Below are 20,937 nucleotides of genomic sequence, written 5' to 3'. Positions count from 1 at the left end.
TTATCTTTTGTGCATGCCTCCTTCAGTTAACGGTAAACCAACTCCAGATTTCTTTGATCTTCCTGTTTTCTTTGTCTAATTGACTTAAATTCTCACAATTCCCACATTCGATCAATTTCATACCCATTCTACGTGGCTCGTATAACATGTCATGCAGTTGTTTTGCTAATGTTCTATTTGCACACGTTCTAGTCGAGGAGCACGGATGGCAAATACATGTTTTGGCTTTTCTCTCTGGAACTAGAAAAATCCGTAACACAACTTTATGCAGTTCTGATTACGATGAATACATTTTATTAACGTTAGGAATGTAAAGCTGATGGTATGTTGTCAAGGGAAACCAACTGTGACCGTTTGCCTGAAATTGCTCCTTTTTCGTTAAATAAGTGTAGTGGATTTAGTGAAACACTCATGCTTATTGCATTGCATCAACTAACAAGGATACTGGCATGACATCCATCTCTTAAAAAAAAAAATACCATTCAGTGCCTGCCCGTTATTGATGATTTTTTTTTTTTCTATTTCCTTTTTTCCCCCTTTGGTTTATGCTGTGTATGTATCTCTGCCCTTGCCTGCAATTGCTGTATGCACATGAAATTGTATTATGGCTCATGTTCCTCCCTCTACAAATCTCCGATGGACTCGAGCAGAGGAGGCTGAAGGTATGTGTCTCCCAACTGTAATTACAAATGCTTCCAGTCTGTCAACTCACATGAAGTATCTTTACATGTTTGCTGCATTTTATGACCTCCAACATGTGACGCTCCTCATAATTTAAGAGCAGTCTACATGACTTTTTAACATTATTATCACTACACAAAATCACGCTGCCACGATATCTAGCGACACTTTTTCCAAAGCACTGTTTAAAAATGAATTCCGATTGATTAAAGCATTTGTTTTGAACTGTCCAGTATTGTCACTGAAGCTTACTCTTGTATCCCTAAAGCTCCATCTGTTCAAGCTTGTGGAACTGATCAGAAATGATCAGGATAAAATAGCTAATATTGATTTAAAAAATAAATAAATAGCTTCAATACACCAGATGATCGTGAGCTAAAACGAATAATGGAGGATAATGTGCAGCATAGTTTATACTGATAGGTGAGTAGAGTAGATTAGGTCTATTTTCATGGATTTTATTTATTTATTTTTTGTTTGTTTGTTTGTTTTTGGAATATAAATTAGACTTATTATGTAAATTTCAGTAAATTCATGTTCATGCTGCCTGATAAAAGGATCAGTTCCTCCACATATTTTACTGATTATTATAAACATGTTATTGATATATTCACTATTTTTCTCCAGAGCTTCAGCATCTGTTGTGACAATCCAACATGAGATATCACTGTATCTGAACAATACAATCATGCATTACACACACACATGCGCACATACATATTTATGCAAAATCAGTACAAATTAATGCTATCCAGTTGTTGTGATAGCTGAGGCTCCACTAACTGCTTAATACTGGCCAGGTTCCTGGTGGTTTACTAATTTGTTTACATTTTCACAAATAGATGCTAAATGTAGTAGACGATATCATGGGCTGATGCAAACAATAACTGTGGGAGTGGGATGGATTGATTTGAATTTCTTTTTTAATTCCATACCCAACATTAATTATTATTTAGCTGCTGATCTGTGCCAGCTTACATAGCCAGATGTGGCTGATAATAGATTAAAATTAAGGTGGATACAAGCTGCTTTCAGATTCTGCATTTTTCTTTCATTTTTTTTCCTTCTGATCATTATTTTTGTTCCCCATTGTCTAGTTTCCAACCTTGATCCTGTAACTCTGGATGAGGATCATTCCGGTTCCCGCAGACTGCAGAATCTCTGGAGGTGTGAGCGAGCAGACATGCTGATGTTTGTGATTACTTATGTCCACATGAGCCTCTGATGATATTTAGCATTGTTTGTTTTTATTTGCCTGTTTTTATTTGACTGTAGAGATTCCAGAGAGGAAGCTTTGGGAGAATATTATATGAGGAAATATGCCAAGTCTTCAGGAGGAGAACAGTATGTTATCCTTTTATCAGTATTTATTTTTTCTTCACATAGGCAATGCCCCCCCCCCCCCATCACAAACTGCGTTATAACACTTAACTCTTTCTTGCTCCCAGTTTCTATGGAGGATCAGAGGATCTGTCTGATGACATTACTCAGCAACAGCTGCTACCTGGTGTTAAGTAGGTTTTATCCTGTCAGTCTTTTTTCTCAAATGTGATGATGTAATGAACGTAGACTTCCACACATACGCGCTTGCTTATTTATTTATTTCTTTATTGCCCTGTGCTTTATTTCAGAGATCCAAATTTGTGGACTGTCAAATGTAAGGTATGTGCAGGTGTAGATTATGCATTAATTTAAGGATTTCGAAAAAAGATTATCGCACTGCATTTCTCTCATTTTAATATTTCTGTTTAGATCGGGGAGGAGAGAGCAACTGCCATTGCCCTGATGAGAAAATTCATTGCCTACCAGTGCACTGACACAGTAAGTTAATCACAGATATCCTGCAGCGTCCAGTAAAAAACAATATTCGTAATGGTGTACACTTTTAGTCAACGTATATTTATTTAGAATGTCACCTCATTATTATTTCTTCTCTCTTTTCTATCTCAACACAGCCACTTCAGATTAAATCAGTAGTGGCTCCTGAGCATGTGAAAGGATATATCTATATAGAGGCATATAAGCAGACTCATGTGAAAGCTGCCATTGAAGGAGTCGGAAACCTGCGAATGGGCTACTGGAACCAGCAAATGGTGCCCATTAAGGAAATGACGGATGTTCTTAAAGTGGTGAAAGAAGTAACAAACCTCAAACCTAAATCCTGGGTCCGCCTTAAAAGAGGCTTGTACAAAGATGATATTGCACAGGTGGGTTTCTTAAGTTCACCAATGTTTAAACTGAAACAAAGATACCGCTTTGATTTAATTTTTATTTTGAAATTGGAAAAACTTTTTAAAAAAAAATTTGTTTTAGGTTGACTATGTGGAACCAAGCCAAAATACAATATCACTGAAAATGATTCCTCGAATTGATTTGGATCGAATCAAAGCAAAGATGAGCATGGTAAGAGATATATGAGTAATATAAGAGTAATATATGTACTGATAATCTGATCAAGCTTTTTTCTCACCTAAAGCCCATTTAACCACTATTCACTCTTACAGAAAGACTGGTTTGCAAAGAGAAAAAAGTTTAAAAGGCCAGCGCAGAGACTGTTTGATGCTGAGAAGATCAGGTAAGAGGGAATGAAGTGTCTTTGTTAGGCAGTTTCTTGGTTCCTGTGTTCTCAGCGATGTTGTAATGTGTGTGTGTTTTTTAAGCAATATAATTCCTTATAATGCAGAATTTCCATCTCTTTAGGTCACTTGGAGGGGAAGTTAGCCACGATGGTGATTTTATGATATTTGAAGGCAACCGATATAGTCGCAAAGGCTTCCTGTTTAAAAGCTTTGCCATGTCTGCTGTGGTAAGACCCATCTGGATGTATTTACAGATTATCTAATGGTGAGCGGTTGGTTTAATTTATTTTCCTTTAGATCACAGACGGTGTTAAACCAACTCTTTCTGAACTGGAAAAGTTTGAGGACCAGCCTGAGGGCATTGACCTAGAAGTGGTGACAGAAACAACAGGTTTGAATTACTTTGTGGATGCGTATAGGTGAAGGAGCTGATGATATGGGATAAGTTACTGACTGATCTCTACAGGTAAAGAGCGGGAGCACAACCTCCAGGCTGGGGACAATGTGGAGGTGTGCGAGGGTGAGCTGATCAATCTTCAGGGGAAAATTCTCAGTGTTGATGGCAGCAAGATAACAATCATGCCCAAGCATGAGGACCTGAAGGTACATGCACATAACCGGATACCAATGAGCTGTCTAAATTTGTTGCTGGAACTTGCCTATCTTTTTTCATTTCCTGCATGAGGCACCTTAGCAGGGGTGGTTCAGGCATTAGTACATAAATGGGTCAAGAGGCAAGATCCTGTGCTCTTATTGCTCCGTTTTGATTCTCAAGCAGTGATCAAATCTAGCCACTGAAGTGTTAACTCTCAGTGCCGTTCCTGAGCCAGGAAAAAGTGGGAGGGTTGTGTCGGGAAGGGAAACCTTCATGAAACCTTTGCCAAATCAAAAATGCAGATGTGAGGATCCAGACAGGGAACATCTGAAATAACATTACCAACAAAAGTAGTTGTAGTTGTAGTTGTTGTAGGGCCAACTAATCTATTATTATTACTACATTACTAATTATATATTTGTTTTATTTTCTTTAGGACCCTCTAGAGTTTCCAGCGCATGAGTTGAGGAAGTATTTCCGTATGGGAGACCATGTGAAAGTCATTGCGGGCCGTTTCGAAGGCGACACTGGTCTTATTGTTCGTGTTGAAGAAAACTTTGTAATTCTCTTCTCTGATCTCACAATGCATGAGGTGGGTTGCTTCAAGATTGCAGAGACTTTCGAATGTACCCTTGTTCAATCATATTCTTTTATCTCATCACTAGTGCACATTCCATGATGATTAACATATTGTCTGTATTACAGCTTAAAGTCTTGCCCCGAGACTTACAGCTGTGTTCAGAGACTGCATCTGGGGTGGATGCAGGAGGACAACACGAATGGGGGGAGTTGGTACAGCTGGATCCACAAACCGTGGGTGTCATTGTCCGGCTGGAGAGAGAGACGTTTCAGGTAGTGGCTTCCCAGTCATCTGATTGGATCCTTAAATGCACAGTAAATGTAAAGTTTTTCTATGATGCTGATCCTGCAACATTTGGGCCTTCTCCCAGGTACTTAACATGCATGGTAAGGTGCTCACGGTAAGGCACCAGGCGGTGAATAGACGGAAGGACAACCGCTTTGCTGTTGCCCTGGATTCTGAGCAAAACAACATCCATGTGAAGGACATCGTCAAAGTCATAGATGGACCACATTCTGTGAGCAAATTTCTGCCTGTGTATCTCAATCAAAAATCTGAATATTTGAGGTTAAAAATAAAAAGCAATGGTATTTCAAGACAGGAAATTATAAATAATGCCATGTCAAGACATGTCAAGCTGATACTCTTGCCCAAAAAATTCAAAAGGAACATCAAAGTATTTATTAAAGGGTGTGGACACTTTGCCAAGGGGGTTTCTCCCTAAAATTATATTCATAGGAATCACAATGTTGAAAAAATATATTATGAACAGAAACTTTTTACAATCATTACATTTTCATAGCCCAGCATAGTGACAATGTTGTGTTTGGAAGGTTTACCAGACCTGCCACCAATGTCTTGTGTACTATTAAAGTGAAGCAATGAGATCCTCAAAGAATGGTGTCTATAGTAGATTTAACATGTAAAAAAGTATAACGGATGTGTTCTTGACGTTTGTGTTTGACAGGGCAGAGAGGGAGAAATCCGCCATCTCTTCCGAGGCTTTGCCTTCCTTCACTGTAAGAAGCTTGTTGAAAATGGAGGCATGTTTGTCTGTAAGACACGCCATCTTGTGCTGGCTGGGGGTTCAAAGGTAAGTGTAATGAAGCAGCTTGGGGTCTGTGCTCTTCCTCCACATACCACTGCAAACAAAAGCCCCTGTATTTTTACTTATAGAATATTAAATGCTAAATTAATTGTTGTTATTTTGATATTGAAGCCTAGAGATGTGACCAATTTCACTGTTGGGGGTTTTGCTCCCATGAGTCCTCGAATTAGCAGTCCAATGCATCCAGGAGGAGGGGGTAAGTGATGCTGTGCCCCAACAATGTCATGAATAATTCTAAATGTAATACTTAAACAAGTGGAGGATGTTGTTATTTTAGAAAGAAAAAAAAATATTAATTAATTATTAATATTAATTAATTTTAATTAATAAATTAATAAAATTTTCTGTTATATCTGCACCACCAGGTCAAATGCAGAGGGGAGGCGGTGGCGGAGGAATGGGGCGTGGCCGTGGAAGACGAGACAATGATCTGATTGGACAGACAGTCAGGATATCCCAAGGACCATACAAAGGTAGGAGGGCGATGGCTCTTGTGTGGTTTGGGTGACCATCGTGTACAGTCAGTGTGCACCAGTTTAGAGAGAAATGTATTCAATCTAATTTGAAGGACCCTGACATCACAGCAATAAACTTCATCAAAGAGAACATGGCTGGTAAATCATCAAAACTTAACCCAATGCATGTATTTCGGCTTCTGAATAGCAGACTGAAAGAAGAAACAAACAACAAATGGACAAAGCTATAGATAAGGCCTATAAATGTATAGTAAAGTTTGGTTTGGCTTGAAGTTGACTGAAAACAAGAGATGTACAAATACTTTTGCTCACCGAAAAATTTTCTTAAATGAATCTAGATGTAAATATCATGAAATGAAAGCTAAAATGACAGTCACTTATTAGCCTTTTTATCTCCGAGCCTTGCTGCTCCAATACATTCTGAGGAAACTTAATCATTTATATACATTATGTAATATATACACTGACTAAGCATTTTATGAGGAATGTCTGTACGTGCTGCTCATATTCATGTTATTGTCTAATCAATTAATCTGCTGCCAGCGTTGCAACGCATAAAACCATTTAGATATTATTGTATGAACATGACATGATAGGAGTTCACTGTTCTTTATTAGCCTTCTTTATATGACCCTTTTCCACCAGAAAGAACCGGGTGCTGGTTCAGAGCTAGTGCTCGTTCAAAGTTGGTTCCACTGGCGAACGTTCTAAGAACCGGTTTGCCTTTCCATCGGTTAGAGAGCCATCACAGAGCCGAGTCTGACGTCACTATGTACGTGTCACGTTTCCCAGCAACGTTAGCGCAGCAGCGGCAAACACAACAATGGCAGCTGCTGCTTTACTGTTAATGCTCATGGCTTTGTGAACCTACATTAACATCCAAACGCGCCGATTCCAATGTGTTCGTGCAGCTCCATGTAATCTGTAAACGGAGGTTGTAATCGAGAAAGTACATAACATTATTTTATCATTAACACAGAAAAAAAGTTAGCCTTAGCATTTAGCTACCTACTATCATGTGTGCTGATGATTAATAATCCTATTGCAGTAAAGTAATAAAGTGTATTAAACTTTAGTATACTTAAGGTACATTATCTAACAGTAGCTCCGCCCACAGCCCCTGACGCAAGCGGTCGTTTTGGTGCTACTTAAGAACCACTTTTCCTGGTTCAGAGCCGGTGCTTTGGCTGTCGAAAGAACTGGTTCTAAATTAGTCTCTGGCTCCGAACCAGCACTCAAACTGCCTCGGTGGAAAAGGGGCACTAATCATCTGATCTGAATGAACTTTGGGATCTGATAGAATGGGAGATGTGCTAAATGAAAGTTCACCTGAAAAACCTGCAGAAAATGTGTGATACAATCATGCAAATCAAAAATACAATATTCCTCAATGTTCTTTGATTAAAGACTCTGATTATTGTCCTTGTACAGGTTACATTGGGGTGGTCAAAGATGCCACAGAATCAACAGCAAGAGTAGAGCTGCACTCAACCTGTCAGACTATTTCTGTGGACCGCCAGCGTCTGACCAGCGTGTATGTTATCCTTTGTTGAATCTCCGTTCTCCGTGGCACAAATATTGCAAAGAATTAAAATCAAATGAAATCTGATGAATATAGCTTTTCTAATGTATTTTTTCTTTTATGATGCAGTGGTGCAAAGAGACACGGTGGAATGACATCCACTCATGGTCGGACTCCAATGTATGGCTCCCAGACACCAATGTACGGTTCAGGCTCTCGTACGCCGATGTATGGCAGCCAGACACCCATCCACGACGGTAAGGCCAATCTAGAGGTATCATTAAAGCTTTTACCTTTGCTGTGTTATTGGCTGTTTTTTAAGGAAGTCTGATTTGTTTCAGGAAGCCGAACACCTCATTACGGCTCCCAGACACCGCTGCATGATGGTAGCCGGACACCTGGGCAGAGTGGAGCTTGGGACCCCAACAATCCAAACACACCATCAAGGCAAGAGAGAACCACTTGCATGTATAATAGGCCAGTTTAATGCACAGTTAATGCATCTGTTTGTCCTAACCTTGATGTTCTTTTCTGTGCAGGCAAGATGAGGATTATGAGTTCAGCTATGATGACGAGCCCTCCCCGTCTCCTCAGGGTTATGGGGGCACGCCTAATCCTCAGACCCCTGGCTATCCAGAAGTGCCCTCTCCACAAGTCAATCCCCAATACAATCCCCAAACCCCTGGAACTCCAGCAATGTGAGACAATTTCTGGGCATTTATTAGTACGTGGTCATGTTTGTTTAGGCCTGATTGACTGCTGTATTTGGGGCATAACTTTTGGGTTGTATAATTATTCTACAGGTACAACACAGACCAGTACTCTCCATATGCAGCACCGTCTCCACAGGGCTCTTACCAGCCTAGCCCTAGTCCGCAGAGTTATCACCAGGTGGCCCCAAGTCCAGTGGGTTACCAAAACACCCACTCACCAGCCAGCTACCACCCAACACCATCACCCATGGCATACCAGGTACTTTGATTTTGTTGTTTTTTTTTCATAGCCTTTTGCTTACATATGCCTTCACAAATGAGGTGTGAATTAATATGATGGTTAACTGTATAACCTTTTAGGCAAGTCCAAGCCCCAGTCCTGTAGGCTATAGCCCCATGACTCCTGGGGCACCGTCCCCAGGTGGCTACAACCCTCACACCCCTGGCTCAAACATCGACCAGACCTCCAGTGATTGGGTCACTACAGACATCCAGGTGCGTGTCAAGGACACATTTCTGGATGGAGGCGTCATCAACCAGACTGGTGTCATTCGCAGTGTGACGGTAAGCTGATTTCTCATGAACACCCATGAATCTGTACTCTGACTTTGGGCTGTTTCAAAACATTGCTAAATCTGTTTTTGAAGCCCTTTCTTTGTTGATTTACAGAGGACTGTGTTTTGTGCCAAAATAGATTGTTATATTCCCTCCTATTTGGACTCTGTAACCTCTAACCCTAACCCCTGACTTCCAAATAGAAACAGCCCCATAGCATGATGTCATGACTGTGTTTCGAGTTCTTTGACTGATAAGCTTTTTTTTTTTTTTTTTTTTTTTAAAACTGGGTGGGGACTGTGGTATGTTTTATTTGGTCAATGGACCCCTTATCTTTCTATGATCGTCCCTGTCCTCATGATCATGTTGCTGTTATTTCTTTTTGGACCATGTATTTTCCGATGTATTATGAACCGCGTATGGGCCCCACTCTGGTCATGCTGACCTGTGATAAGTGTGTTCTTGTTTTCTTGTTTTTGTTATCATTCAACAATGAGAAATTGTACATGCTTGTAAGCTCTTTGTGGACCATGGCATGGCAGATGGATAGAAAAAGATGTCAGTCTTACAGAATCAGCTTGTCTTTATTTAGGAATAATCTGAATCATGTTGTTGATGACAGGTGTATTATCATAACATTAATACATGTGTATGAATGTGAGTAGTAAATGCACACATCAATGTTGTTGTTTTTTTTGTCAGTAGTTAATAGAGCTAATTAACTGGTAATTAGAATTCTGTTAACAACTCATTCGTTTCATCCTGATCAACTGATCTGATTTATATGCATTGCACAATTTATCATAAGCATGCAAAAAATATCTCAACACGTTGTCTAAGCCACATTTTTACTATTGTAAAGGTTCTAGATCATATGCCTTTAGTGTTTGGGTATTTATTTTGTATCTTTTTAAGGGCTAAGATAAATGTGAAGATTATTTTTGTGTTGAATAATTGTAAGGTGTGAATGTTAGAGCTGCAGTAGGTGCTGATCTCCTGCACTTGATTTGTGTTTTGCACACAGGGTGGCATGTGCTCAGTATATCTGCAGGAGACAGAGAAGGTTGTCAGCATTTCGAGTGAACATCTGGAGCCTGTGACTCCAACCAAAAATAACAAGGTACAGTTGCTTTCTATTACTAATCATTTGGAACAAATGTTCTGGAAAGCCCTGAAAGGAAGTGGCCTGCTGTTTTTGGAGATTGTATTTGTAGCACATTTTATGAGATTTTATGTAATAGTATAACAAATAGTGTATTAAATAATGTGCTCTTTACCAGTATCGGGACCTATAGTAGTATTATAAGTGCTAATATGTACAAAACCACACGGTAGTCCTCATTTCATTGCAGAAATGTAGCTAGTAAGTAGGCTAATTGTATCAGATACCTTGGGGTTACAAGTGTACAGTCTTAAACTGTTCCAAAGTCTAAGAAACAAACACGAATTGTATAGTCTTCCTTTCAGTCAACTTTGCCCTTGGAATAACAAGGAGCACTTGCTGGAAGAACCGAGACACTTTAAATTATCATCACACTATTATTATAATCATATAATAGGTTGTTTTTTCCAATGACTGTAATTAAATGAAAAATATATATGGCTCTTCAGCCTTATCTTCATGAGCCTGACTTTAAAAACCACTGACTTTCCTCTAACACATGTAGATAAGGTTGTGAGATGAAATCATATTGTGACTAAAAAGAACAGCTGCTGAGGCTGTCGAAGCACTGAATGTCTCATTGTGTAATGTGTGGGTGTGGTGTGTAGGTGAAGGTGATTTTGGGAGAAGACAGAGAGGCCACTGGTGTCCTGCTCAGTATTGACGGAGAGGACGGCATCGTCCGAATGGAACTGGACGAGCAGCTCAAAATTCTCAACCTCCGCTTCCTCGGAAAACTAGAAGTGTGAACAAACGAACTCTATGTAGCTGCATCATGCTCACCAAGATTTATTTTTTTTTATTTGTGGTTTTGAGTTCTATTCTAGAGTTAAATAAAAAAGGTCATTCAAATGATTTGCTTTTTTTTTATTAGTCAGTGTTGTTTTAGTGGCTATAGATCATCACCACTGTCTTGCTTTTTGGCAAATGGATTACATGACAATAAAAGGAAAAAAAACCTGCAGTTTGGCTTTAGAAATTCTTTCATCATGGTTAATTATTTTCCTTTTAGTCTTAAACTGTATGTATTACTGACTAGCATATAAGCAGATTACTCAGAGTGGCATTGAAAGCCTCTCCGTCGCTACCAGTGAGAACACTGACTAATGCTGTGTTCAGGTGCATGGTTGTTGCGGATGCTTGTGGTTTATAGGGAAGTAGAAAATGGTGTCGTTCCTGGGACAGGGGTGTCCAGAAGAAGTGTTCGTCACTCTGCTGCTCTCGAGTTTCTCTGCCGCAGGGCATCCAATAGTCACATTCTTTGAGACATTGATCTTTAATTGAAGCCATGCCTCCCTTTCCTAAAAACAAAGAAGAGTGTTTCATGTTTATTCCATCTCCAGTGGAGATTAATTTCTGTTTAATAAAGCAGGAAATTCTTCTTTCCCTTCAGCAGCCTCGATGTTTTGACATAAACTAAAATTGTATATGTGAAACTTTCACTGAATGAATAACTGGTGTGCTGTAAAGAGGAGGAATGCAGACGATTATTAATTCTTGTCTTGAGCTGTCTGCACATCCATTGTATAAACCTATCTATTCGAGCTGTTGGCAATAACCACCTAATTATCCTGTAATTAATAACTTCAATACAATGGACAGTATTTCCCTGGAGAAAGATTTATAAATACAGTGAACAATGATCTGTAAAGTAAGGTTTAACCTTTATAAAGCATGCTGTAAAATCCTTAACACTTAAATGTGTTTGTTATTCATGTGTACTGCAGTTCTGTTCTTATTACGTTTTTATTTACTAATTACTATTATTAGGGTTCATTTTGCTGTAGCAGTCATTGTATATCCTCTAACAATGCTTTTCAAACTGTTAGTAGAATGACTGTTCCATAGAGGTGGAATGAAGCTGAACAGCAAAAAAATATAAGGCAGCTTAAGAGCATTACGTTTACGGTATCTAGAAGACATCTTTATCCTGAGAAACTTGCATTCTAAGTTGTAAGTGGCTTTGGTTAAAAGTGTCTTGTAGTGGACATTTTAAATATCATGAGTGTTTTTATATAACGATATGTGCTTTTACAGTATTCTGTGTGAAAGACTCATGAGAAACACCAAGAGGCTCTTGTTATTGAACTGTTATGGGAACATTAAGGGAGTATGTGCGCAGGTGTTTGATAAGAACTGAAAATAGTGTGTGAACTTGTTGAGGTTATAACTCAAAGGGATGCATCTTCAGTAACCAGGGAGGGTGCAGGAAAACACACACACACACACATGAGGTGCAAACATGAGAGCTAAGACACTTCACTGTGTATAACTTTGCACTGTAATGGAGGACGCCTTTCACTGAAGCAAAATAAAATTCTTTCTTTACTTCTTTGCTTTTACCACCACTTCTTAAGTCTTCTTCATGCAAGAAAATCTGCCTCAAAATTGGCAAAATTTAAAGTTACATGAAAGTTCTGGGAACTTACTGTGTGCTGCAACTCGTATGCTTTAATCATGTTAACCTTTTTCAGCAAGCTTTAAGGAAAGCTGCCTCTGCATGTTAACGAGCACAGCGAAGGCGGTTGTCTGTTGACTGATTGTTGAGAGGGAAAACAAAGAAGGTTACAGACATGGGTGGTGGAGGAAGCAAAGATTAGAGTGATGATCTTTTAAGGGCATGTAAACATCCTAATGTTCAATTTATGATAACTAATTATGGACCTGGTTCTGTATCGTAATATTGTTTGTGGGTGATGGACTGTGGATTTCCAGGAAAAGGTTATTTTAGTGAAAGGCAGAGAGAACAGATGTACAGTAAGTACGCCACCTCAGGCACCTCGCAGCCGAACAATAACTAACCACCACCCTATTACACTGCTGCGCTTCTAAGCTTTCAAAGGAGCAAGACCAGATTATCCTTTTCCCAGCATACTCTGAGAACATGATTATGAAACAGATATCCTCTCAGGCACCTTGCAGTCAAACAATAACCAGCCACCACCCCGTTACACTGCTGCGGATTCTACACCCAACCAACGGACAGTTTATTCTCCAGCGGAATATTATACACACAAAAGAATGCAGCATTTAAAGGGACAGGAGCAGATTATCTTTTTTCCAGCACACTCTGGGAACACGATGATGAAACAGATCTAGATGGCGGGCACAGCTCACTACTTGACCCAGACAATAAAGAACGTTTACCCTCCATCATGCAAGTGCCAATGCTTAAGGCAGCAGGTCCAGCGGGACACCCACTTATCGTGTACCGTCACAAAAACAACTCCCAGACCCAAAAGAAGTGAGAGGTTGAAAGTTCGGTGATGAACTAATCTGATTTTGCAGAGAATTCAGACCTATGGCTCATGAACTGCGATGCCTCATGATGAGAAAACTCAGCACTGATGTCACAGCTGTGCTTTGACCGGACAGAAGGAAATACTCAGGTTCGTCACATTAGCTGGAAAAACGTCTAGAATGCTGAATACAGAGTCTTAGTAGCGTGCCTGGCTGAAGCTCTTGACCAGGCCTTTCCTTTAAAAATGGATATGACAAAAAAAAATGTCCTTATGTAGACAAGAGGAAAAAGAAACAATGTCCAGATATATTACACGATTGACAGAAGTACATCATTGAATGATAACACGGCAGCAGCGGCTGACCTCACACCATACGAGGCACAACTAAGAAACAGATTCATAAATGGATCAAGAGAGGACATTGCAGTAAATGTCAAGCAAACTTGCATTGAATGGGCCACTGGAAAATTATCTCTAATTGAACAGTTACATCGTCCATGCAGAAAAGCTGCTGAATGCCAAAAGACAAAAAGGAAAAGACAAAAGGGTAGAAAAGAAAAAGAAACCTGTCTCACCATGGTTCAGTTGTATGAGGCCCAAGGAGATTCCACCAGAGGGAGGCCGTGGAAAAGGTAGAGGAAGATGACGGGGTAGAACTGGATGGATTAGATGGAATGGATGGAATGGATGTTTTCTGTATGCGGAAGTTCAGACTGCTGGGCACGGGATTGCATTAAGAAATATCAAGGGGAAACCAAGTATCAAGAGTCCTGAGGTTTGGACAGGTCGTATGCGGGTGTTAGGGTGTGAGGCAGTGTCGGAACTCAGAGCCGGTCTCCAAGTCGACACATCGCAGGGTGATCTCCACACTTAGACTTTTTGGTTACTAAAGACTGTTTTAGTTAAACTTAACTGTTAACTCTATAATTACTACAAAAATACTGAGAAAACTCCTCAGACCTGGATGAGAATGACTTCTTTATTGTGGTCAATCAGCCAACAAATTATAAGAGAAATTGCCAAATTAAAAGTAACAAAGTTGCCAAATTAAAAGTAACAAATGAAAACCCCCAAAAAGAGCAAGTTTATGAGCACCACATGCCCATTTATGGATTTTCCTCCCTTTATTTCTTAGGGCCTAGGTCTGTGGACCAATGTTTTTTTCATTCTACATAACATGTTATCGCTATGGGCCAAGGTCTGAGAACCATGGTCTTCTTCATTTTCCATAACAAGTTTGTATTTGTTATTACAAATGTGCTCAGACTGACTAGGCCTGACAGCCCCGAATCTGGTTACAATAAACATCTTTGGCCTACACATCACCTACATAAGTCTTATGACAGCAATTGTAATATTTTGCAAGGCCTAATACTTTACTTTGGTTATAGTATTGTAAGGAATAATATTTTAATTATTTCTCCTAAGATTTTTTACAACAGCAGTCTGACTCTTTTATGCAATGCAATAAAGAAATGCTTAAGCTAATTGTTCCATTTTCACCAGTCACTAATTCAATGTCTAGCAAAGAATCAGTTTTATATTACACCTGTGAATGAAAGCTATGCTAAATACAGTGGTGTGATTTAAATGTAAATATTAATCAAAAATAACACACAACTAACACTAAGGTTTTTATTATTAAGGGAAAACAAAATCCAAACCCACATGGCCCTGTGTGAGAAAGTGAGGGTTTGCAGTAGTTACCCATAACGAAATTTTACTTTCAGGTAAGCTCCCATCTTATTACTCAGGACAGGCGGCAGAACTTATAGATGGCCCTTATAGAAGCCTGCAAAGTGACAGAGGGTGGCCTTTGGTTAAATCGCAGGTTTTTGACCTCCTATCACCCATCATGCCCTGATAGATGACCTCCAGAATGCAATCCTACTTCCGAAAGCAATCGCAGACTGTAAATGTGAAGCGCATATGTTTAATGATGATTGTATTTCCATAGGTAAAGGCAAAGCTGATGCAAAGGCAGCATCAAAACAACCTGAGCAGAAACAAAGCACAAACATCATGACTAAACTGTCTTCTTCTATCCTAGATCTCACTGAATTACAGAGTATGAGCGATCGTGATGAGAAACAATGCTGAAGAAAGCTGGGACGTGTCAAAAACAGATTGTTTGGCAAGGTCCCAGGGGACAACTGTTCATCATTAAAAAAAATGTTTATATGTGCAACAAAAAACGTTGGGAGAGGCATTCCGGTTACTCAGAGCACACATCTGTCACCAAGAAGGCTCATTTGAACACTTACAGATGGACTTTATTGAGCTAACACCTGAAGTGAAGGTAAGAAGTACAGTCTGGTCATTGTACAGTAGATATGTTCTCTAAATGGCTAGAAGAGAGAATTGGCAGTTATAATGGCATCCCATTCATAAATCAGGCTCTACAAAAAGTCAGTGAATACTTAGGGTTCAAACTAAAACAACACTGTGCCTATCAGTCAGCTAGTGATGGAGCAGTAGAAAAGGAAAATGGCACACTAAAAAAAAAATTGGCAAAATGCTGCACTGAAACAGGCTTGTCATGGGTCAAAGCCCTCATAATAGCATTGATGCATATGCGAGCACGAGCAAGAGATCTATTTGAGTCCATTTGAAATTCTTTTTGGCAGCCCGTTAACCACAGGAGTGGGTCCTCCGGAAAGCCAGACATCTAATATCGGCAAATGTGAAGATGCAATGTTGAACAATTGCACAAACCTACAGTATGTCCTCTGTGTAATCTGTTATTCACAGACCATTGATGTATGCTATTCCTAAACGACATGCAGACACATTGCATGACCTAAAGCCTGGCGAGTGGATCATAGTGAAAGACTGCAGGAGAAAGAACTGGAAGGCCAAGCGTTGGCTTGGACTGCTCCAGATTCTGGCAATCGATCTATGGCAACAAATTCATAGTGAACTTTGACAAGAAGCAGCCTTACATTTACACCATACTTTAGAAGATATTCTACTCTGCCAGAGCCCACTGACCACCTTAAAAGAAAACAATATTTTTGGGAAAGATCCTATTGTTGTGGCAAGAACTGTCATTGTTAGGAGACTGCAGAGCACCGATAACAGTAACCTGAATCAGAAATACATGCTAGTGGCTGAACTCTCCATTATAAAAGACAGACCAGTCGAAGATCACCTGAGAGGAATTAGAAAAGTAGTTACTGAATTCACACCATCACACTGATGTCACAGATATAATTGACACCGAGTACAGAAACAGTTGGGTAGGACGCTCTTTCCACCTGGGGTGAAACTAAGCCCCTACAAATAAGAATCTGAGTCCAGCTATCACCGTCTGTGAATGGTGGAGCTGTTCCTCTGTATGTACGGGAAGAAACCTCGTCAACACCTACTTTACCATTCCAGGAGAATTAAGTGGAGAGATTTCCACTGAGTCGGAGGGTGTTTTATACATCTAGATCAAAACTGCCACCACAGTCTGCTAAATATATCAATGCAATGTGCCTTGTGTAGCCATTTAAAACCAATGCCTTGAAAAACATACAAGCATAAAGGAACTGGGAAAAAAAACTGATTGGATGTAAAGTGAAATGCAATTTGTTTCTTAATCCATTCTCTAAATGTTCTCTTGTGGACAGAGTTAATAATCATTAAAGGACACCATGTTACAGCCTTTAACAACATTATTAACTCACCTTTTCATCCTTCACGCACTGTAACACAAAGTTATCTCCAAGCAGTGGTTTCAGTGCACCGTGCAGGTCGTCATACTAAAACCACAAAATAAAGCTTTTCATTCGAGCCGTTCGGTTTTATTGCAGTGAATAAAAAATGCCATTAGAACATCAGTAAATTTACCTTATATGAAACATTGCAGGATGGTTTAATGCCTGCTTTTTCCAAGAAGCTATTCAAGTAAAAATAAGAGTTCATGTTCAGTCCAGTTTCCCAATGCGGTATCCAGAACACACTGTGCTGTGTAAAAGGCTCCGTGACACTTACGTATCAACACCGAAGAGGAGTCGGAGCTTGAGAACCGCCTTAAAGTAGAGAAAAGGAGAACTCATGTTCTCCACACAGCCTGCACATGTTCCATGTTTAAACCATTCATCTTTCCTGAAAAAAGCCAAAAGAGGTTAAAACCAGTCAGTCTTAAATACATGATAAACCACTTTATTGTGTTTAGTGAGTAAGAAACATAAACTGCAGGATGTGGTGCTTTAGGAAATTTATCAACAGCAAGTTATTGCTTTTACACCACAGAAACACCATCTATTATTTTTTTATTTTATTAATTAAATAAAATGTTGTCTTGTCATTGGAAAGTCCTCTGTTTTAAAGACTTCTCCTTGTTTAATTAAAAATCTTCACCATGTTGAATATTATGATTACTTTTATTTGTTTTTTTGATGAATAAGTTTCTTTTTTCTGTTTCTTTTTATGTATATTCAATTGTTTGAATTCCCAAGTAAGTTTTCTTCCCTGTCGTATTTTCAGAAAAATAATCCTAACAATACATCAGGTGGCAAAGTGATAGGAAACTCTGTTCTCCCCTGGTTAATCTGACACGCATCATCAGATTTTATAAATGATGTGGGTTTTATACATGGGCTCATTACCAGAATATGAAGTTGCTCCTTGTTTTTATTAATGAAGGCCAAAGCTGAGAGATTTCTGGCTCCAATTCCTGGAAAAGCAAAAGTTCAAGAAAATGTGTGATGTTTTTAAGCCAAATCTATTCTAAAGTCTAGCAGATCCTATTACCTGAAGATGAGAATGAAATATTGGCCAACAGTTGCAGCAGTAATGATCCTTCAAAGGCCTTCAACAACCACAAGAAGAAAGGAAGAACATTTTCCTACTTATTAGTGGCATGTCTTTTCCTTATTGTAAATGTAATTTCACTAAACAATGCTGTAAAATTCTAAAAAAAAACCAAAAAAAAAACAAGAAGAAATATGAACTGATTGATTCTTCTCATGCAAATATTTACCAAAGGCCATGGATGGTCCAGTCTTGGATATTCTCCGGTATCCTGCAAATGTTTTTTTTGTCGATGTTCTGTAGGAAAGCAGTATGCACAGGATAGACACATAAAAGTACACACTTAATACAATTATTTACAAGATCTCAATCAAAGAGTGTGTCAGCACTCTGTGATAAATACATATATACTTGTTGATCTGCAATGGACCATCTTTATTTGACTCACCAGACAGAAGCTTCCTGGCCACTGCAGTGTGAAGAGCATGCAGGTCCAGTTACAAGAGCTGCACACGCACAGTTTCAGTAAAAAAAAAAAAACCTTTAATGCATGCTGTTTATAGAAATATTTTCCATCATGGTTGACTGTATGATAGGTGAAAGACATTTCGGTCTATACTTGCTATACACAAAATATCTAACTAAATTATATATATATATATATATATATATATATATATATATATATATATATATATATATATATATATATATATATATATATAATTTTAGATTTTTTTAAAAAGTGTTAAACTAATAAAAATCTTTTTTTTAAACAAAGACAACTGTGTAATTATTATATTTGTTAAAATACAGCATATATACAGATAAATCTTCTATTTAAGACATCAATCGTTTTAAAGCAATGTTATGTGACATTATAGACTTTTAACATTTTAACCCAATTTTACTTTTACATGATAGCTGCAAACTTTAAGAATTTACATGCAATTTTTTTTATTAATACAACCATCTAGAACCTGGATCTTTTTATAATCATTTCAGTAATAAAGTTCAATAATAAATCTACTGAATAATTGAATAGATTCAGGAAATAAAGCTGCTGTTAGATGTGTAGACTGTATTCAGGAAGCATTTTATGGCATTCATGACTATTAGTATGAAAATATTGTAAACATCATTGCATGCACTTTCAGAAGAGTTGAAATAAAGGTTTTATGTTAAAATATGATGTAATCAATATTAAAATACTTTACAAGCATCAAGTTTTTTTTTTTGTTTGTTTTTTTTTTTTTTTGCACATTTACCCTTTATAGAGGGTTCGAATCTATTTAAAGCACAAAAAAAAATACCTTAACTAACAAAGAATAAAACATATTATATATATCTATATATATAAAAGCAAACTAGAAGCAAAAACAGACCTTGATTAAATAAGTGAACCTTACTGTCTTATCTCACTCGTAGGCCAGTGTGGCTGATCCTGTGTAAAAACCCAGCCAATGAGCAGAACAGTAGAACAAACCCAGATGGTGGACATTTTATCTAAAGTAATATCAGACACATGAACACTTTCAGAAGCCTTGTAAATAGCATGCTGAAAAAAGCTCTTGCAGATAAATAAACTTCAATATGTACAGGATTTAACATGCAATTTGTAAAGTCATGTTCCTCAAAATATTTCAATTTCATCTCAATCCAAACATTTGACTTAAAAATCACTGAGAAGTACTTACACAAGACCATGGCAGTGCTGCACTTGTCACAGATTACAGATCAGCATTGCACTCACTTCTCTTTTCACCTGATGTTTACAAAGCAGAACTGCAACCAAAGAAACACGTCAGTTTCCATATTTAAACGTCGACAGAGAAGTGATACAATCATTAGGGTTGTACTATCACTAACGATTCCTTACAATGTCATACAGTACATCAGGGGTGTTATTTTAACATTATGGCTGATCAGATATACATACAGCCATAACATTAATTCCCTGACAACTTCTAATACTGATTATCTCAATATCGTTTCGCCTGTCAAGAAGTGCGATATATTATTAGGCAGCAATTGAACGGCCAGTTTTGGAAGTTGACCGTGTTCATGCTGACCGCCGTCCATCAACAAAAGTGCCTACGATCATGTGAGCATGTGAGTATCAGAACGTGTCGTGGAGCAATGGAAGAAGGTGGTCTAGTCTGATGACTCATGATTGCTACCTCATGCCCGTTGTTCCTACATGATGTACTGTAAAAGCAAAGGGCGCATGCAACTATGATCAGTCCAGCTTCTGGTGTGTTTTTGGTAGGTAGCAAGAATCTGAAGAACTTGAGGAAACACATGCACACACAGGGAGACATGCGAACATTAGCTCAGGATCAAACTGGGGACTCTGGAGTAGGTTACAAGTTACAGGACACGTTTGTTTAAGATCTTTTTAAAGTGAGAAACTTTATTTTGTCTCTTTATTGGAATAATATCATTATAATTACACGCCTTTATCAGCCTGATCAAAATGATTAGATAGGTAAAATGCTATAAAAATACTATTCTGAAACTGTTTTTACAACCACGAATAATTAGATTAGATTAGATTAGATTAGATTCAACTTTATTGTCATTACACATGTACAAGTACAAGGCAGCGAAATGCAGTTTAGGTCTAACCAGAGTGCAATAGCAGTAAGTGCAGGATATACAGTTTGTCCAAGATTTAGATAAGTTAAATAAAATGGTAATATGGAAGTAATTTACAGATGTGTGTGTACTATGAACATAATATACAGATGGCTATAATTATAACTGAAATTTACAGAAGGATGTAACAAAATATGGCTATTACTATAAACAGTAATTTACAGATGTGTGTGAACTATGAACATAATATACACATGAATATATATGTACTATAAACATAATATACAGGTGAATATGTATGTACTATGAACATAATATACAGATGAATATATATGTACTAAGAATATAATATGTACTGTAATATGTACTGTATAAACTGAAATTTA

General features: G+C 38.2%; 2 protein-coding genes across 5 annotated transcripts in view; one reads left to right on the top strand and one right to left on the bottom strand.

Annotated features, from left to right (window-relative positions):
- The window catches only part of supt5h (SPT5 homolog, DSIF elongation factor subunit), a 13,123-nt gene extending 2,188 nt beyond the window's left edge, over positions 1-10,935 (top strand). The window contains exons 5-31 of one of the 2 annotated variants that reach the window (XM_027175226.2): positions 27-32; positions 651-662; positions 1,779-1,848; positions 1,957-2,025; positions 2,130-2,195; positions 2,313-2,343; positions 2,434-2,502; positions 2,637-2,888; positions 2,995-3,084; positions 3,186-3,256; positions 3,382-3,487; positions 3,558-3,651; positions 3,727-3,863; positions 4,292-4,447; positions 4,561-4,707; positions 4,806-4,952; positions 5,403-5,528; positions 5,655-5,739; positions 5,909-6,016; positions 7,451-7,553; positions 7,671-7,798; positions 7,883-7,988; positions 8,081-8,239; positions 8,345-8,513; positions 8,615-8,818; positions 9,834-9,929; positions 10,580-10,935. In XM_027175226.2, the coding sequence (XP_027031027.1) occupies positions 27-32; positions 651-662; positions 1,779-1,848; positions 1,957-2,025; positions 2,130-2,195; positions 2,313-2,343; positions 2,434-2,502; positions 2,637-2,888; positions 2,995-3,084; positions 3,186-3,256; positions 3,382-3,487; positions 3,558-3,651; positions 3,727-3,863; positions 4,292-4,447; positions 4,561-4,707; positions 4,806-4,952; positions 5,403-5,528; positions 5,655-5,739; positions 5,909-6,016; positions 7,451-7,553; positions 7,671-7,798; positions 7,883-7,988; positions 8,081-8,239; positions 8,345-8,513; positions 8,615-8,818; positions 9,834-9,929; positions 10,580-10,720 (2,948 nt within the window). In that variant the 3' untranslated portion in view covers positions 10,721-10,935. The remainder of the gene's footprint in view (positions 1-26; positions 33-650; positions 663-1,778; positions 1,849-1,956; positions 2,026-2,129; positions 2,196-2,312; positions 2,344-2,433; positions 2,503-2,636; positions 2,889-2,994; positions 3,085-3,185; positions 3,257-3,381; positions 3,488-3,557; positions 3,652-3,726; positions 3,864-4,291; positions 4,448-4,560; positions 4,708-4,805; positions 4,953-5,402; positions 5,529-5,654; positions 5,740-5,908; positions 6,017-7,450; positions 7,554-7,670; positions 7,799-7,882; positions 7,989-8,080; positions 8,240-8,344; positions 8,514-8,614; positions 8,819-9,833; positions 9,930-10,579) is intronic. The other variant, XM_027175227.2, reaches the window with a different exon arrangement.
- rnaset2l (ribonuclease T2, like) lies at positions 10,824-19,738 on the bottom strand. Of its 3 annotated transcripts, XR_007144315.1 has the most exons (11): positions 19,651-19,738; positions 19,363-19,459; positions 18,402-18,459; positions 18,183-18,250; positions 17,954-18,011; positions 17,809-17,876; positions 17,192-17,305; positions 17,048-17,096; positions 16,885-16,959; positions 12,401-12,507; positions 11,133-11,272 (listed from the first exon to the last, which is right to left on the bottom strand). XR_007144315.1 is itself a non-coding variant. In XM_027175228.2 (10 exons), exons 1-10 carry the CDS (start codon positions 19,658-19,660, stop codon positions 11,087-11,089), a joined length of 783 nt encoding a protein of 260 aa, XP_027031029.2. In that variant the 5' UTR covers positions 19,661-19,738; the 3' UTR covers positions 10,824-11,086. The 3 variants fall into 3 exon arrangements, 2 of the variants coding, with proteins under 2 accessions (XP_027031029.2, XP_027031030.2); XM_027175228.2 differs by lacking the exon at positions 12,401-12,507 and having other exon boundaries at positions 10,824-11,272; XM_027175229.2 differs by lacking the exons at positions 12,401-12,507; positions 19,651-19,738 and having other exon boundaries at positions 10,824-11,272; positions 19,339-19,459.
- Positions 19,739-20,937: the final 1,199 nt, after the last annotated feature.

This window comes from Tachysurus fulvidraco, chromosome 11 (assembly GCF_022655615.1).
Source record: "Tachysurus fulvidraco isolate hzauxx_2018 chromosome 11, HZAU_PFXX_2.0, whole genome shotgun sequence".
Taxonomy (NCBI): Eukaryota; Metazoa; Chordata; class Actinopteri; order Siluriformes; family Bagridae; genus Tachysurus; species Tachysurus fulvidraco.
This window is presented reverse-complemented; position numbering and strand designations above follow the sequence as displayed.

Bases quoted from the DNA above. Each gene is read 5' to 3' on its own strand.
- rnaset2l (XM_027175228.2), bottom strand. The intron at 18,012-18,182 runs GTAAATATTTGC...TGGTTGTTGAAG, and splicing joins TGGACCATCCATGGCCTTTG to GCCTTTGAAGGATCATTACT. The intron at 17,097-17,191 runs GTAAGTGTCACG...TTACTTGAATAG, and splicing joins CTCCTCTTCGGTGTTGATAC to CTTCTTGGAAAAAGCAGGCA.